The sequence below is a fragment of the Sciurus carolinensis genome, chromosome 1, assembly GCF_902686445.1.
Source record: "Sciurus carolinensis chromosome 1, mSciCar1.2, whole genome shotgun sequence".
Classification (NCBI taxonomy): Eukaryota; Metazoa; Chordata; class Mammalia; order Rodentia; family Sciuridae; genus Sciurus; species Sciurus carolinensis.
This window is the reverse complement of record NC_062213.1, coordinates 144,505,891-144,522,668: the sequence shown is the minus strand read 5'-3', so window position 1 is coordinate 144,522,668 and position 16,778 is coordinate 144,505,891. Positions and strand designations below refer to the sequence as shown.

The 16,778-nt window shown below is 35.4% G+C and overlaps 1 protein-coding gene across 17 annotated transcripts in view; it reads right to left on the bottom strand.

Annotated features, from left to right (window-relative positions):
* The window catches only part of Fubp1 (far upstream element binding protein 1), a 33,925-nt gene that overhangs the window by 7,672 nt on the left and 9,475 nt on the right, over positions 1 to 16,778 (bottom strand). For 12 of the 17 annotated variants that reach the window (XR_007108649.1, XR_007108647.1, XR_007108648.1 and 9 more), the window contains 11 exons: positions 14,098 to 14,260; positions 13,897 to 13,995; positions 13,679 to 13,780; positions 13,330 to 13,432; positions 13,139 to 13,239; positions 12,653 to 12,794; positions 11,864 to 12,024; positions 9,361 to 9,512; positions 9,061 to 9,140; positions 5,877 to 6,014; positions 3,669 to 3,743 (listed from right to left, as the gene is read on the bottom strand). Coding sequence is in view for 14 of the 17 variants with exons in the window: in XM_047551857.1 (XP_047407813.1) it covers positions 3,669 to 3,743; positions 5,877 to 6,014; positions 9,061 to 9,140; positions 9,361 to 9,512; positions 11,864 to 12,024; positions 12,653 to 12,794; positions 13,139 to 13,239; positions 13,330 to 13,432; positions 13,679 to 13,780; positions 13,897 to 13,995; positions 14,098 to 14,260 (1,316 nt within the window). In the remaining 3 variants the exon portion in view is untranslated. The remainder of the gene's footprint in view (positions 1 to 3,668; positions 3,744 to 5,876; positions 6,015 to 9,060; positions 9,141 to 9,360; positions 9,513 to 11,863; positions 12,025 to 12,652; positions 12,795 to 13,138; positions 13,240 to 13,329; positions 13,433 to 13,678; positions 13,781 to 13,896; positions 13,996 to 14,097; positions 14,261 to 16,778) is intronic. The other 5 variants (XM_047551858.1, XM_047551891.1, XM_047551900.1 and 2 more) reach the window with 1 other exon arrangement.

The window sequence follows — 16,778 nt, the reverse complement described above, 5'->3', positions numbered from 1 at the left end:
GCTATCCCACTCCAAAGAACTTAAAACCAGCATACTACAGTAAAGCAGTCACATCAATGTTTATAGCTGCTCAATTCACAATAGCTAGATCGTGGTACCAACCTAGATGCCCATCAACAGATGAATAGATAAAGAAGCTGTGGTGTATACATACATGATGGAATCACAGATGCTCCCCCTAACCCCCCCCCACCTCAAAAAGGGATACCAGATGGCTAAAGGTTCAGAGAGTCCATCACATCAATGCTTAACATCAGAAGGGCCTTTTTTTGCGGGGGGGGGGGGGGGGGGGGGTTTTCCAGGGTTGAACTCAGGGGCACTCACTGAGTCATATCCCTAGCCCTATTTCATATTTTATTTAGAGACAGGGTCTTACTGAGTTGCTTAGCACCACACTTTTGTTGAGACTGGCTTTGAACTTGTAATCCTCCTGCATCAGCCTCCCAAACCATTAGGATTACAAGCATGTGCTACCATGCCTGGCAGAAGAACCTTTTTTTAAGTCAAACTTTTCCCAAAATGTTTTCACTTACCCTGCTCCAAACAGGAATTCTCTCTCTAGTTTGAAACCTTGTTTGTTCTCTTGCATAGTTTTTGCTAATTACATAAACCCTTTTGAACTCCCTAGAATCTCATCTTTAAAATTTATCTCCTAAGTCTCTTAGTATAATTCTGGAAAATTCAGAATTAGTTCAGAAAACTAAGTTTTAAAAATTTAACTTAAATGTGTTTCAATATAGAGGTTTATTTATTGGCAAGTGAATAATGATAAGTTTAGAGTCTGTAAAGGGAGTTTCGGTCTTAAAGGAAAACCTGAAATTAGACTTCAAAAGCTGTGATGGAGGCTGGAGAAGTAGCTCAGCAGTAGAGCACTTGTCTGGTGAGAGGGTTGGAGTCACATCTCCATAACTGTGAAGAGGTAAGGGGAGAAAAAAACTCAACTGTGATAGCCTGCCTAGTTTGGTGAAGAGGACACTGGAAGGCAAATCAAGGAACTAAGAAATCTGGATTTTTCAAAAATCTAGAACAATTGAAGAGTTAATAAGGAAGTGGGTTTGGACATAAAGATTTTTTTTAAATACCTTTATTATTTATTTATTTATTTTTATGTGGTGCTGAAGATCAAACCCAGTGCCTCACACATGCCAGGCAAGCACTCTACCTCTGAGCTACAACCCCAGTCCATGGCATAAAGATTTTTATCTCCTAATTTTATTACTCCTTTTCCTCCTATCATTTATGATACTTGATGAGTGAACTATGTTTAAAGTCTATTTGTGGTTATCCTAAAAATATTCTGAGGATTATACCTAGAAGAAATCAGAGTAGCTAAGCAAAGATCATTTACGAAAAAACTTTAATAGGAAAAAATAAATTGACAGAGTCCCTTATCATATAATGAAAACAAAATATGTTCATTAAACACCTGACTGAATTACCTAGTCTTAGTTCCTTTAAGACTTATATTTGAGGGCTGGGTATGGTGGTGCACGCCTGTAATCACAGTAGCCTGAGAGGCTGAGGAAGGAGAACTCTTGAGTTCAATGTTAGCCTGACCAAGTCATGGAGGCCCTAAGAAGCAAGTCAGTGAGACCCTGTCTCTACATAAGATATAAAAAAGGGCTGGGGGTGTGGCTCAGTAATTTAAATGCCCTGGGTTCAATCCCAGGTACCAACTCCACCCAAAAAAAGACACTAACATATGAGGGGGTTGGGGGATGTGGCTCAGCATTTAAGAGCACTTGCCTAATATACAGAAGGCTGGTTTCAATCTCCAACACCACCCAAAAACAATTACATGAGAGGAAAATACCCAACCAGTCTATGCAGGTACACTTTGCTTCTAGGTCACAAAAATAAAATTAATAAATCTGATAAATTCTTAGGAATGTATAACACTCCTTTCAAGGTCATTCTAATTGGAAACACCAGTCTTTCTTTATACAGCAATCAGCCAAGCCTGGTGGCCCACATCTTTAATCCCATTGACTTGGGGGGCTGAGGCAGATCCAGGATTGTAAATTTGAGGTTAAACTGATAATGCAGTGAGATCTGTCTCAAAATAAAGAAATAAAAGAGCTGGATAGGTAGCTAATTGGTACAGCACTCGTCTAGCCAGCTTGAGGGCCTGGGTTCAATCCCCAGTACCACAGAAACCAACCAACCAACCAACCAGGAATCAGTTTTGAAGAAATCCTTAAAGATAGGTACTTTTACACCAAAAAGATATTCACCCTTGGGCTGGAGTGTGGTTCAGTGGTAGTGCGCTTAAAATACGCGCGAGGCCCTGGGTTTAATCCTTAGCACCACATAAAAATAAAAAACAAAGGCATTATGTCCACCTACAATAACAACAACGACAAATTACCCTCATGAAAAATTTTCTTTTTGTGCAAAGTGAGACATTCTTTGGTCAAAAAACACTGAAATTTATATTGAAAATCACAAGCAGACTCTTTTATGACTCCTGTGCCAACGAAGGATGGGCAAATTTATCTGTTTAGCTTTCATTTTTTAAAAATATTTTTATTAATTGTTGATGAACCTTTATTTACTTGTATGCAGTGCTGAGAATCGAACCCAGTGTCTCACCCATGCTAGGCAAGTGCTCTACTACTGAGTCACAATCCTGGCCCAAGACTTTCATTTCTGAAAACTAGTATAGGTGTGTTACTTTTAAATGAATTTTTATAAGCAAAAGCAACTAAAAAATAACTGTCTAGAAGGGTAATACCAGGTTCCAATTGGTCCCTAAATACATAAACTTGTGAAATAGGATTGAGACTTAAGGCCCTCAGAAGTAAAACTCAGATTCTATCACTTAATTGTGTGTGACTGGTTTCTCAATCTGTACAAGTGAATTGTCAGTGAAGATAAAGCTCCTTTCCTTTGCATGGCAGTTTGCAGTAATACATCCACAAATTATTTGACTAACAACTGTATCTTTTTAGGTCAGATCTCCTAGGTTCTATGCTCTAAATGCACTCTTAATATCTATCATTATGCTAGGTACATGGCTTTAGGTGTTCTACAGTTATTGAAGGAAAAGAGCTTTTCCAAGTAACTTGCTTTCCCTTTTTCACACATGCAAAATTTTATTTAAGTAATTTCTTTCCCCTTTTTTTTTTTTTTTAAGGTGGTGCTAGGGATCAAAAATAGGACCTTGTGCACACTAGACAAGTGCTCTGCCACTGAGCTACATCCTCAGGTTGTACCTATTTTGCAGCAAAAATAACAGTGCACACAACTAACTTCTGCTTGGTGCTCAGAAATTTAACTTCATGTCATTTATGCTAGTCATATATATTAACTGGTTTTTGACAAAAGCGCAGCAATATTCAGACATGTATGTCAGTGAGGAAATTTCTAGTTACAAATAAATAAAAACTGATTAACAAATGCATTTCATTGCTATATATTTAAGATTTTTGCTTTTGATGGTGCTAGGGATCGAACCCATAGTTTTGCATGTTAGGAAAGTGCTCTATCACTGAGTTGCAAACCCAGACCAAATTTAAGAATTATTTGTACGGGCCTGTATATGTCTGAAAGTACAGTTATTTTACAATGTAATTCTGGTCAATTATTCCCCTCAATATTACAATAATTAATGAATCAAAATCATAAGGATACACACAAACACACATTTAAATATATACACAACATACCCATTTTCTTGTAGTACTCTTCCCAAGCCTTGGTATAATCAACCTGTCCAGCTGGAGCTGGATTTTGCTGATCTCCTTATTAGAGAAAAACAAACAGAAAAACTAGATTAAAAGTTTTTAAAGGCTATCTTGGGCCTTTCCTTCTATTTCTTGGAGTATAGAAATTGGCAGTAGTCTACGATGGAGCAGTGAAGGAGAGAGTTGCTGTATGGTAGTGGTGTCCCTCTGGTGTCAAAAAGAGAAGACAGTGCAAGACAGAGGTATTGAACAGATAAAACTGGTTATTTTACACATATAAAGTAAACTTATGTCAAGTAAGAAAATACGTATAAGATAGCAGGTTTCTCACTATTTTTAAATATGAAAAGGGAAAACAGTGAAAAATTTGAGGGTTAACTATTACTTCCTAGTTCTCTTTTTTTTTGGGGGGGGGGGCAGTATTAGGGTTTGAACCCAGGATGTACCACTGAGTTATACTACCTAGGCTGGCCTTCAGCCTCAGTTTCCCAAGTAGCTGAGATAATAGGTGTGCATTACCATGCCCAAGTATTTTTCTAATTTTGTCTGCTGAAAGGAGCTCAGTAACAATAAGCATGCGCAGTTTGGTTTCTAAATGTCATGCTTCACTAAAGGGAAATTAGGCCAGGCAAGATGGTGCATGCCTGTAATCCCAGAGACTTGGGAGGCTGAGGCAGGAGGATTCCAAATCTCAGGCCAGCCTCGCCAACTTACTGAAACCCTGTCTCTAAAGAATTAAATAAATGAGTCTGGTGATGTGGCTGAGTGGTACAGTGCCCCTGGGTTTAATCTGTGGTATCCCATCCCCCACAAAAAGTAAACCAGGAACTCTTGAAAAAATGGCCAGAGCCCAGAAAACACAAAACAAACACCTTCTTATGCCAGAAAAAAAAGTGCTTAAAGAATTATGGTTGTTTCAACAGGATATAGGCACCACCTGAAGATATTCCTGACTGGTCCAATCTAGGATAATCTGATTATTAAAATAATAATAAATGGTTAAAAAAATACACAAAATGAAAGAAATGAGTCATAAAATGGGAACACTTTTCCTTATGATAAAATACCAAATAATATATGCCCAAATTTGAAAACAAAATTATCACCATGCTAATAGTGAACAAAGCAGACATTATTTTTTTTTTTTTTTGGTGGTGCTGGGGATCGAACCCAGGGCCTTGTGCTTGCAAGGCAAGCACTCTACCAACTGAGCTATCTCCCCAGCCCCCAAAGCAGACATTATTAATGAAGGCTCTTTGATAGGTAGAAGTTTGACAAAGGACAGCATAATCTCAGTATAATGCCCCAGAAAATATAAATTAATTTGAGAAAAATGGTGATATCATGGCCCAAAAACCTAAGAGACTTCAATATGACCAAATGATCAAGGTTACTATCACCAGGTATGGAAGATTTAAACATTTTATGATTTCTGTTCAAAGCATAACATCGCTGAACTGTTTGAGTTTTCTTGTCACGTAAGCATTACCTTATGGTCAACAGAAAAGACTGAATAGGCCAGGCACAGTGGTGCACACCTGTAATCCCAGTTACTTGAGAAGCTGAGGCAGGAGGATCGCTGGAGCCCAGGTTTTCAAGACCTTGCCTAGGCAATACAGCGAGAATCCATCTCAAAAAAGAAAAGGTCAAAGGGACCTAGACTGGCAATCTTTTAATAAAACACAAGGTCTGCACTCTTTCTATTATATATAAAAGAGAAAAAAATAAAAACAAAAAGAATGAGGAGCTATTTCAGATTGGGGAGATTTAACAGGCCTGACAACTAAATATGTTACCAAATGGGATCTTCAATCAGGAGAGAAATATTAGGACAACTGGTGATATCTAACTAAAGGCAGCACATTGGAATAGTAATGATACATTAATGATGGGTGACTGATTTTCAGAGCTTTATGATGAAATTATGACAATGTACATGGACACATATATAAGAGTGTAATGGATAGGAGGGGATACAACTGATAGTGTGGCTATCTGTGTGTCTTGGTTTTGTTCTTATGAACTTGTATAAAATTTGAAATTATCCAAAGTAACTTATTTAAGAAAATGAAGCTAGATACTGAAGATATAATTGAATAATGTTAGAAATTTTAGGTATTATACAGTGATATACTTCATATATAATTTTAAATGTTTTGGCTTTCAAATACAAATAAATTGTTTAGTTACCATAGTTACCTTGTCCATTAGTCTGGGTTGTAGTTGGTGCACCTGCAGGAGCTGCAGGTGGTGGCTGTGCTTGCTGTTGATAATAATGAGCATAATAAGCAGCCCAAGCTGCTGAATTTGGATCCGTTCCTGCCTTAGCTAGAATTAATAAACAGATTTTTAAAGGTTTATATCCAAAGTTCATCACCTCTTCACTCTCTCACAGATGCAGCTTTCTGACAAAGAGACCCCCAAATCAACAATAAAGAACAAATGGAAACTTTCAAATTTTCTAATATTTTTGCTAGCTTCTATTATAGAAATTGAGACTCAGTGATTGACTTTTAAGGTTACATAATTAAGTGAAAAGCAGAACTGGGACACGAATTTGGATCCAATGCTCCAAATCCAATGCTTTATCTAAAACTATCTTGTGCCCTTGCTTTTTCTAGACCAGTTTAGCTCAAATGCAACGGTTCTATGTGGAAAATGACTAAAGGAAAAGATTTCTAGGGGCTGATTTGTACAAGAAGGAAACAATTATTTCAGAACTATGATTTGTATCTTGTTTTCCATGAGAAAATAAAAATCTCAGAAACAGATTAACCACATTTCATTCTATTTCACAGTAGCTTATGACAATAAACTTGATGTTACTACACTAATTGAAATTTATTCCCTAGAATCTTTAGGATGGCTAAAAGTTTTTAAGCACAGTACATCATTCAACAACATGTTTAATGATACGAATCTCCTAGTCCATCTTCTCTCCCTTTTGTTAATACCTCTCTGATACTCAAGTTCTAGTTACAAGAAATTGCTTATACTTTTCTGAAGTCACCATGCCCATGAATGAGCCTTTGGTTATAAATTTCCACTGCACTTGGCTTACCTTCACTCATCCCTCATAATTTAACTGATATGGGAACAGTTTGAAACCTCTTACTCAGCCAACAGAAGTCCTCTTATTGGTGCTCTTTTATAATGAATTAAAAAGTTATATAATATTATAGGTATTTTTATTAGTTTGTATCTGCAAGAAGAATATATTTCCTTAGCCAGAGTCTATCTGTAAGTGGTACGTTCAGACTTATTCCAGTGAAGTAGCAATTCTCAGCTGCTTAATAAACGTTCATGGAACTTGAGGAAATAAGGAGCAATATTTCCAGAAAAAATTTATAAGGTACTCTATTGGTCACCCCCCAAATCTTTCTCAAATGTTCAAGGTACCACTTTTCAATATGTCTTAATAGTGTTATTATCAGCATGTCTATTAATAAATACAAATATTTCACTTGATACAATGTCTGGATAGAGAAATTAAGATAGAACAAACTTTTTTTTCTGAGATGGGTCTTGCTCTGTTGCCCAGGTTGGTCTCGAACTCCTGGGTTCAAGTGATCCTCCGGCCTCAGCGCCAGGCAGATAGAACAAACTTTAAGAAGCAACACTTATACTTCTTCATGTGTAAACCATAAGAGAAAACCAGTCTCACAGTTACATATATCTAATATGTACTGAAAACTATTCATTCAACATAACATTCATTCATTTATTATCATTCTATAGGTAAGAAAATGGGTTTAGAGGGGTTTAAAAGCTTCTTTGATGTCCCACAATTACTAAGTTATAGGACTAGTACTGTTATAGGTCTGTTTAATTCTGTAGTCCAAGTTCCTGACTATTACACAAATATGTAACAGATCATTAATTTTTAAAATAGAAATAGATTTTAGTTTAGAGAATACTAACAGTAAAATATTACAGAATGCTAAGTCTAATAAAAGCAACGTGTAACCCAGAGACTCAGGAACAATATGATAAACCTGAGCCTGAGTCAACTAGCTATCGTCTTTCAGCTAAATAGGTTACTTATGTACCAAAAGCAATGCTGGAAGCCTTATTCATTGATTAGGGCTTACAGTAAACTTCATTACTACTCCATGTGGGAAATTAAGATGATGATTCAAAGACCATTCTTCAGTTCCATCATTTTTCTCAATCATGCTACCTACCTTGACAGTGCTCATAAATATAATCCTGAGATGTAGTGACAGAGTATCAGTGTGCCTCTTAACCTCAAATTCTTGTTGACTCATTCCTTTATAATTACACCATCCCAATTAGGTTCCAATGGAAAGGCTTTTCATTCTTAAAAGACTCTGTGATTGTTCTAGAGCAAATCTTTTTTTATGCTTGATCTGTACCCTGTAAATCCTTCAACCACAATATTGTTTACACTGGGAGTGCATTCTTTAGTTTTGGAACATAAACTCATCTTTGAATAACCAGATGCTAGAACTACTAAATTTGTTCCTTAAAATGGGTATAAACTGTGGTTTTGGTGACTTTCAAGCCAGAAGATTCTACAAAGAAAATTTCCTATGAAATGAAGGTATTTTATAACATGGGACATTTAAATACTGAAATATTTAACCAAATTTAATCAATTTCATTTAAAAACATTATGTTGGGTTTTTTCTTTTAATAAATATACGTTGTGCATAAAGAATCTGTAATTCAGGATACATTCTCTTAAACTACTCCAGGGAAAAAGTTCAAAAAATAGGTAAAGCAGGTTTAAAAAAAAAAAAAAAAGGATCATTTATAAATGTCATGTGGTTTCAAATAAGGACTGTTTGACCAACATGGAAAGCAAACTACATGGTATGGGAAGATCCAAGAGACAAGAATGCATATAAAAATCCAGATTTGAATGAGATAACAGAGTTCCAGCATGCAATTATTAAATATGGACCTAATTTTTACTAATATTTAAAGTTGTCTTTTCAGCAATACTAACACAGGAGCTCATGTAAGCTTATTTGAGAACCTGGGAGTTTAAAGCCCAAGCATTAACACTCTATTAGACCCTTATTTAATCTTATAAACAGGTTTTTTCCCTTTGGTATGGATAATATTACAAATAATGCAATATAAACATTTGATAGTACTAGTATCTAAAACAAAGACATTGTATTTCTTTCTATGCTTTTTGGTTTTTAGCACTCTTTATCAATTTAGAAGAAGAAAAAGCCCAAAAGTTTCATGAAAGTGGAAATCATTTCAGTCTCATACACTGTGGTAAAAGCAGGGCCTACCATTCTCCAAGGAGTGAATACAATGCATACAAATGTGAAATCAAACAGAAAATTAAAAAGTGTAACAAATACAGATAACACAAATATACTAAGTTATTCTTTACCTGGATCAGGAGGAGCCTGTTGCTGCCAATGTGGATATGCATTTCCCCACCCCTGAGGAGCATATGGGGCTGGAGGGCCACTGAAAAGAAAAATTGACATATAAATACAATTTATTGGGCTAGGGTTGCAGCTCAGTGGTAGAATGCTTGCCTAGCATGTGTGAAGTACTGAGTTTGATTCTCAGTAATGCATATAAATAAATAAAGGTCCATCAACTATTTAAAGAAATTAAAAATATATATAATTTACTAAAACCTACAATCTTTATGGAAAAGTCCAGAACCAAATGAAGTACTTACTGAGGAGCTGGGCCAGGTGGTCCAGGATTATAAGGTGCAGGGTTGTACGGTCCCATTGGGGTTCCAGGCCCTGGAGGCCCAGGAGGCCCATGGGGGCCTGGGACACCATGGGGCCCATGGGGTACAGGTGGCCCTAAAGGATTTACTGGGCCCTGCAAAAAAAAAAACCAAGATGACACAAAACATTCAGAAAAAGAGAGTGATGGTCAAAATAATGCAAAGGTCAAATAATCATACATTTCTACCTTCTTATACTCACAAGTAATAAATTTTAGCGTTTTTGTCCTTTCCTCATTCACATTGCAAAATATTTTAACTGTCATATTGAGACATGTATAATTCAGGAAAATAGCATTAACAAAAGAATTCAAGAACTGATACATTTTCTTTAGTTTCCAATCTATTCTTGAGACAGTTCTACATCTCATTACAATTCATTATGTTCAGGATTTAGCACCTAACATGAACACTTATAAGATAATAGGTCCTTATTTCCAGTTTTTTCTGCATTTATTCCTTCTTTACTCTCCTAATATCAAACATCTTGACAATACATACCCCCAAATGTATGAATTCTATAATGTGAATAAAATTACACATGAATTTACTAATTCTCTCTCAACCTAAAATCTGTCACATAACCTTTCTATTTCTGTACCTGGAATCCCATTTAGAACAACAATTAAATGTCCTCTTTTTCATTTGTATCTATCATTTCTAAATAGCATGAAAATTCCTCTTATAACTGATAAATCAGAATTTTCATATCCTTATTGTACCAGATGATAATTAACGTTTAGCCTATTTCTTTCTTTTTTTTTTTTTTTTTCTCTTTTTTGCGGTGCTGGGGATTGAACCCAGGGCCTTATGCTTGCAAGGCAAGCACTCTACCCACCATGCTATATCCCCAGTCCCCACTATTTCTTTTTTGATTAAGTCAACTTGCAAAGACATTTTGACTTAACTGCCTAAGACACTCCTTTCTCAGTTAACACTAACTCAATGTGACATTTTGGACAAAATGCATTAATTACATTTGGTTAACTTTCTCACTAAGAAACATGGAAACTTTTTAATGACCTTTTAAGCCCCTTATTAACTTGCCTCTAACTCTTTAATTGCTGTCATCCCTCATATCCAGTCCAAATAGTTACAAGAAAAAAGGGAAACATTTTATAGGACTAAACTCCAGGCATTCTTAAGTGAAACATACTCAAGCCCTACAGTTCTATGAACCAAATGTTACATTCATTTCATAGGAGCAAACTGAAACACAGAATAACTTCTTCAGTCCACACAAGACTTTTAATCCAGGTAGTCTGACTCTAGTATCATGCTCAGTTTTATTACTTAAAAAAACTTTTTAAACTGATACATAAAAACATAATTTCATGTATTAATGGGGCAGCGTGTTATGTTTCAGTACATGTATACAGATGCAATGTTTAAATCATTCTAAATGGGGCTCATGCTCTTAATCACTATACAAAACTGTTTTCTTTCTAAACGTGTTTCTACATGAATCCAACAGAAATCATGAACCATGCCTGCTAGGTTAGTAAAATAAAAAACTACAATGTGCTAATTCATTTTTCTGCTGTGGCAGCAAACCTCTTTTATTACTGAGTCCACAAATATTTTCTTCATTTTTAGAATACACTTATCCATACCACAGAACTTAACAATGTTCATGTACATTGCTATAAAATGTTGTATCTTCTGTACATCTTTTTTTCTTCCCAAGCAGAGAGTCTCAAAACTTCTGCACCCTACTCAGCAGGGTAACTGTCAAGGAGAATCTTCCTAAGAACTTCTAATAATTTAAGATGCTCCCTCACATCTTATGTTACTTTTTAATTAAGAAGAAAAAAAAAGTAAAACAGTATCTGCCACATTTAAAAAAAGCACAGTCAAGGTTCTTTACACTTTTTTGTTCTACCACCAGAAAAGTTAGCAGAATTCACTATGCACAGAATCACCCAAAACATCTTTGTAAAATTAGATGCTGGGCCCTATCCTAGAGGTTTAGAATTAGGACTCCCTGTGTATGTTACATGTAGGGGTTGGAAATATTCAAGTAGTCTTTATTTTAAAAACTCTATGATTGTGATCCAGTTAAAAGCCACATAAACTTGTGCTATAAAGTGGAAGAGGCATCTAATTCATCTTTTTTGCCTCACCAGGCATGGGTATACCTAAGACCTTTATAAACACTGAATTCTCATAACTCTCTTCAACTATGTTCTACAATCCTCCACCAATACTAACATTATGTCTGCAGGTAATGCAGCTCTTATCTGAGTACACCCAAATGTAAGAAAGTTGTAAGCACCTTTAACTGTATATTTAATTAGGTTATTTTTATTGGTGGACACCTTTTATCATGAGGAAACCTACACATCAGACTAGAAATGGTACATTTTTTAAATGATGCATCTGAATTAATGCTTTACTTACTTAAATAACAGATCTTATATATATTAGAAGTTTAAAGCATACTCACACCAATCTTTTCTTCTATGAGTTGCCGAGCATAGTCTATTTGCTGTGGAGTGCCACGAATTGTAAATAATTTCATATTAGGGTCTGCATTAGGTGGAGGATTTCTCTGAAGTTCTATTCTTGCACCAGACTGTTGGCTTATGCTTTTTATGGTTTCACCTCCTAAAGTCAAAAGACAGTAATTTCCCTAAAGGTTCAAAGGATATAAGACACACTATTTAAAAGAAAATGGTCACAAATAGGTCATAAAAAATTTTTTGGCCACTACCCTATCTTGACAATATTCTAGTAGGATTTTCATTTATTCTACATTTCAGTTACATGAAGCATCTCATGTTTCTAAACTGTATTAAAGTTCACTTAAAATCATATACAACTTAATATGTATTATAACTTACCAAATTATTGGTTTGAATATGTTGTTTTAAACAATGCAAAAAAAAAAAAATACATTTCTAAACATATTTTTTTAAAAAATATGTAATTCAGGTAAAGGCAAAATGAACCAAGAAACAAAGAAACCCATTCAAATCACTTTTTGAGTCAAGTTTCTTACACTCATCAATTCTCGGTTCTCCTCTCTCTAGGAGTCAACAAATTCAAACCCCACTCTTTTCTGTAAGTACACATAAGATACTTCATTTGTTTCAGTTATTATGTTAACATAAATACTCTTCTATTAAAATACAGCCTAAGAGAAAAATCATTGCCAGCTGTTTACAACAGCATCAGAAACAGTATCCAGAAAAACTAAGTCGTGTTAAATATTAAAAATTTTTAAATACATTGCCTTTTCCTATTATTAATCCAGTCTTCCCAGTTGGCACAATGAAATTAAACTCCTGCAGTCCACCAGGTGGTCCCATGTTCCAGTTGCCTTGACCTCTACCTCTTCCTCGACCACCAGGTCCAGGTCCACCAGGATTACCAGCCTAAGGAGGGAAAAGATAAGAAGTCAGTATAGAAATGAACACTTCTTTCTATGACAAAATTTCCCAACTCTATTACTAAACCAAAAATTTAGAGATAACTTCAGAAATAACTTGACAAAAATCATAAATAATAACTTCCATTATTTTATGATATTGGGGTGGGTGAATAAGAGAGGGCACTTATGTAGCAATTCTTCTTGCTCCAAGAGGTTACTCCATTAAAGCAGTTTACATTTTCCAGTGATTAATTAAGTAATATCAAGCAGACTGTGATATAAAATATAAGGGGTACTTTTAGATATGAAGAAAAATACTTCTCCAATGACGAAATATTTCTATCAAACCTGAACACTTCGAAGAAGGTCTGTAATAATTTCTGCAGCATGTTGACATCGGTCTGGCGGTCCTGTTATTTGTGCTATTCTATCAGGTGTTGTTCCATCATCTTTGAAACAAATTGAAATTAAACATTAAATGTGTATAACATCAATTAAATGTGCTACCAATACTTAGAAGATTAAATATATGTACTCACCTGGCTTAAACTGGATTCGAACACCAGCATCATTCTGTATTTTTTTGATCATCTCTCCATTTCTTCCTATTACAATACCAACAGCAAATCTTGGGATGGGAACCTTATGCAAAGAAGACTAAGTATTAAAAAAAAAAATTTCCCCCAAATTAATCTGCATCAAATCATAAAAGGATATATGCTATGTATATATCAAATAGAATAACAAGAAACAAAACATACTCTGGTGAAGTATAAAGTAAAAAATGGATACACCATTAAAGTAAGTCATCTAACCCCCAACAGGAAAAACACCATTTGTATTTATGGATTAGCATACAATCATTTCTGATTGGGTGTCTTCACTTACATCAATCCCTTCATTTCCTCCTATTCTTGATCCGTATTCATTTCGAACTTCTCTGAAACCACCTTGATCACGAATTAACTCTAACACCATTTCCTTGGCTTGCTAAGGTAGGGGGAAAAAAATCAATTTAAAAAGCAGGTCTTAAAACATTTTAATTATTTGTGCATGTTTTGCCTAAACCCATCCAACCCCCTTATGAAGGATAAAGTGAAGTTTACTTGAACTTTGTATGGGTCGCCTGTAATCCTAAGTGGTTTATCAGCACCAGTGTTCTGAGGCCCATCTTGAATCATAACCATTTTAACTCCAGCCCGTTCCTGTTAAAATCATAAAAATCCCATGAATTAATAAAAGGGGAAAGGAAAAAAAAATGGCTTCAAGATAGATTAAAAGCTTTCACATTTTACAATTGATCATACCTGAAGTTGTTTAATAGTCTCTCCTCCCTTTCCAATAACTAATCCTGCCTTGCTAGCTGGAATCATGATTTCTTGAACTGCATTTCCGGGACCATCGCCATGATGAAATCCGGGAGCTGGTCTTCCTTTTTCAACAATCTGATCCAGTAACCGTTTTGCTGATCTGTTAAATTCATATTCAAATAATGAAGTTGGCGTGCCCAAAGACAGAGATAATATTGTCAAGTAATCCTACTCTAATAGGTATTTAAAGTTATTTAACTATGCTTTTAGTTATAAAAACTGCCAAAGATCCAAGACTGAGACTTGGTAATAAAATCTTGTTTCTTTGTTTTCTTCCTTCACCTGGGTAAGACTATTCCTGAGCTACATCCACCTTGCTTTTTTTGAAGAAAGGTTTTATTAAGGTGCCAAGTCTGGCTATGAACTTGCAATCTTTCTTTCTACGTTGTCTGTGTACCTGGAATTACAGGTGTGGGTCACCACAAAGTAATAAATCTTATAAATATGCAATTTTTATTTTCGAGAGCAGCCCAAAATTTTTCAATAAGTGTTCTCTCAGAATTTAGTTAATTCCCCCCAAAATTTAATTTTCTTTGGTCCTGGGGATTAAACCAAAGGCCTAAGGTATAATGAAGCAGAAGCTCTAAGTTGAGTTATACCCCAGCCCATTTACATTTTAAAACCATAATTTTGTTCACTTATATTTGGCTTAACTACATTAAATCCATAAAATAACATATATCAAATTAATAACATCATTTGTTGGTTGCTATAAAGAAAATCAAAGCAGGAAAAAGAGAATGTAAGCATATGTGTACACATGCAATGGTACTATTTCATACAAAACAGAAAAAGGAGGCCTTAAGAATGAAGACATGGTGTAGCATAGGTAGGCAAATGGCACCAGAGTGGTAGTGCATAGATGACTGCAAGAAAGAGGATGGATTCTGAATAAATCATGAAAGATTCAAGAGTGGCCATACAATAACATGACATGAATGAAATAAAAAAATCAATTTGGAGAGCTGGACATGGTGGCACACAACTGAAATTCCAGCAACTCGGGATTACAAAGCCAGCCTCAGCAACTTAGTGAGGCTCTGTTTCAAAAAACAAAAGGGCTGGAGATGTGAATTAGTAGTAAAGCACCCCTGGGCTAATCCCCAGTATTTAAAAAACAACAACAACAAACTCTTGGATATCGAGTTTTTTTGGTACCAGAGATTGAACCCAGAGGTACTTAACCTTTGAGTCACAACCCAACCCTCTGTTTTTTGAGACAGGGTCTTGCTAAATTCCTTAGTGCCTCTTGCTAAGTTGTTGAGGCTGGCCTCAAATTTGAAATCCTTCTGTCCCAGTTTCCCAAGTCAGTGGGATTATAGGCCACCACTCCTGGCAAGAATTCTGTTTTTTAACAATCCAAAGTTAGAGGTATCTGGGACTGGGCATGTAGCTCACTGACACAGCATATGCTTAGCCTGTATGAGGCCCGCGGTTCAATTCCTAACCAAATATAATAAAATAAATTTGGACATACCTAAGGTATATTCAAGTGGAGATACTAGATAAGCAGCTAGGTATTTCAGTCTATTTAGGAAAGAGATTCAGACTGAAAATGCTTGAGTATGTAAAACTCATGGTTTATAAATTCATTTAACACATGAATTAAAAAAAAAATTTATTTTTAGTTGTCAATGGATCATTTTAAAATTTAATTTATTTATTTATATGGGGTCCTGAGGATTGAACCCAGTGCCTCATACATGACAGGCAAGGGCTCTACCACTGAGCCATAACTCCAACCCCTATCACATGGAATTTGACAGATTAAGTGAAGTCATCTATTGAGTATGCATCAATATATTGTATGAGGACTGAATTTTGGGGGCATTTCCATGTTTCAAGGCCTAGAAGTTAAAGCAGAACAATTAAAAAAACTAAGAAGGCCAGTTAGGTAAGTTGGTGCCTCAAAAATCAAATAAATCTAGTATTTCAAGTAGGACCACTCTGTCAAACAGTGCTGACAGACTGAAGGATATGGTGGCAGGCTGTAAGGTTGGAAAAAGAAATTTCAGCAGAATGGTTGGAATCAATGAATGAGTTCAAAAGAAAATGAAAATGGGTAGATGATAAGCTAAGTACAATAACTCTTTTAAGGGACTTTGCTGGGTAGAGAAATACAACGTTGGCTTCAAAGATGTTTTTGTTAAGATGGAGAGACTTTCAAACATGTTTATATTATATTAGAAATTATCTTTTAAAAAAAAGTACTAATGCAGAAGAAAGTTGAATTGCAGAGATAATATCCTATTTAAGTAGGAAGAGTTAGTCTTAGGCACAGAATACAAAGGCAAGCAATATCCGAGGACTGTGCATATAGAGTAGAAATGAAGTGTGGTAAGTTTAAGTGGTAAAATGAGGTAGAAAACTTCTTCATCGTTTGTTTCTATGTTGTTGTGAAATGTGCTTCAGTGGGAAACAAGGGGTTAGATGCTGAAGATTTGAAAATGGGGAACTGATATAATTTCAAAGAGCCTTGAACAACAAGAGTGAAAGAATGAATGGAACCAGAGAAATCTACTTGAGCTTAATGGTTGAGTTTTATATAACACCAGTCAGCATGGTAGTATATATTTTGATACAGGTCCCAAAGTAGAACCTGTAGTAGATACAAAATT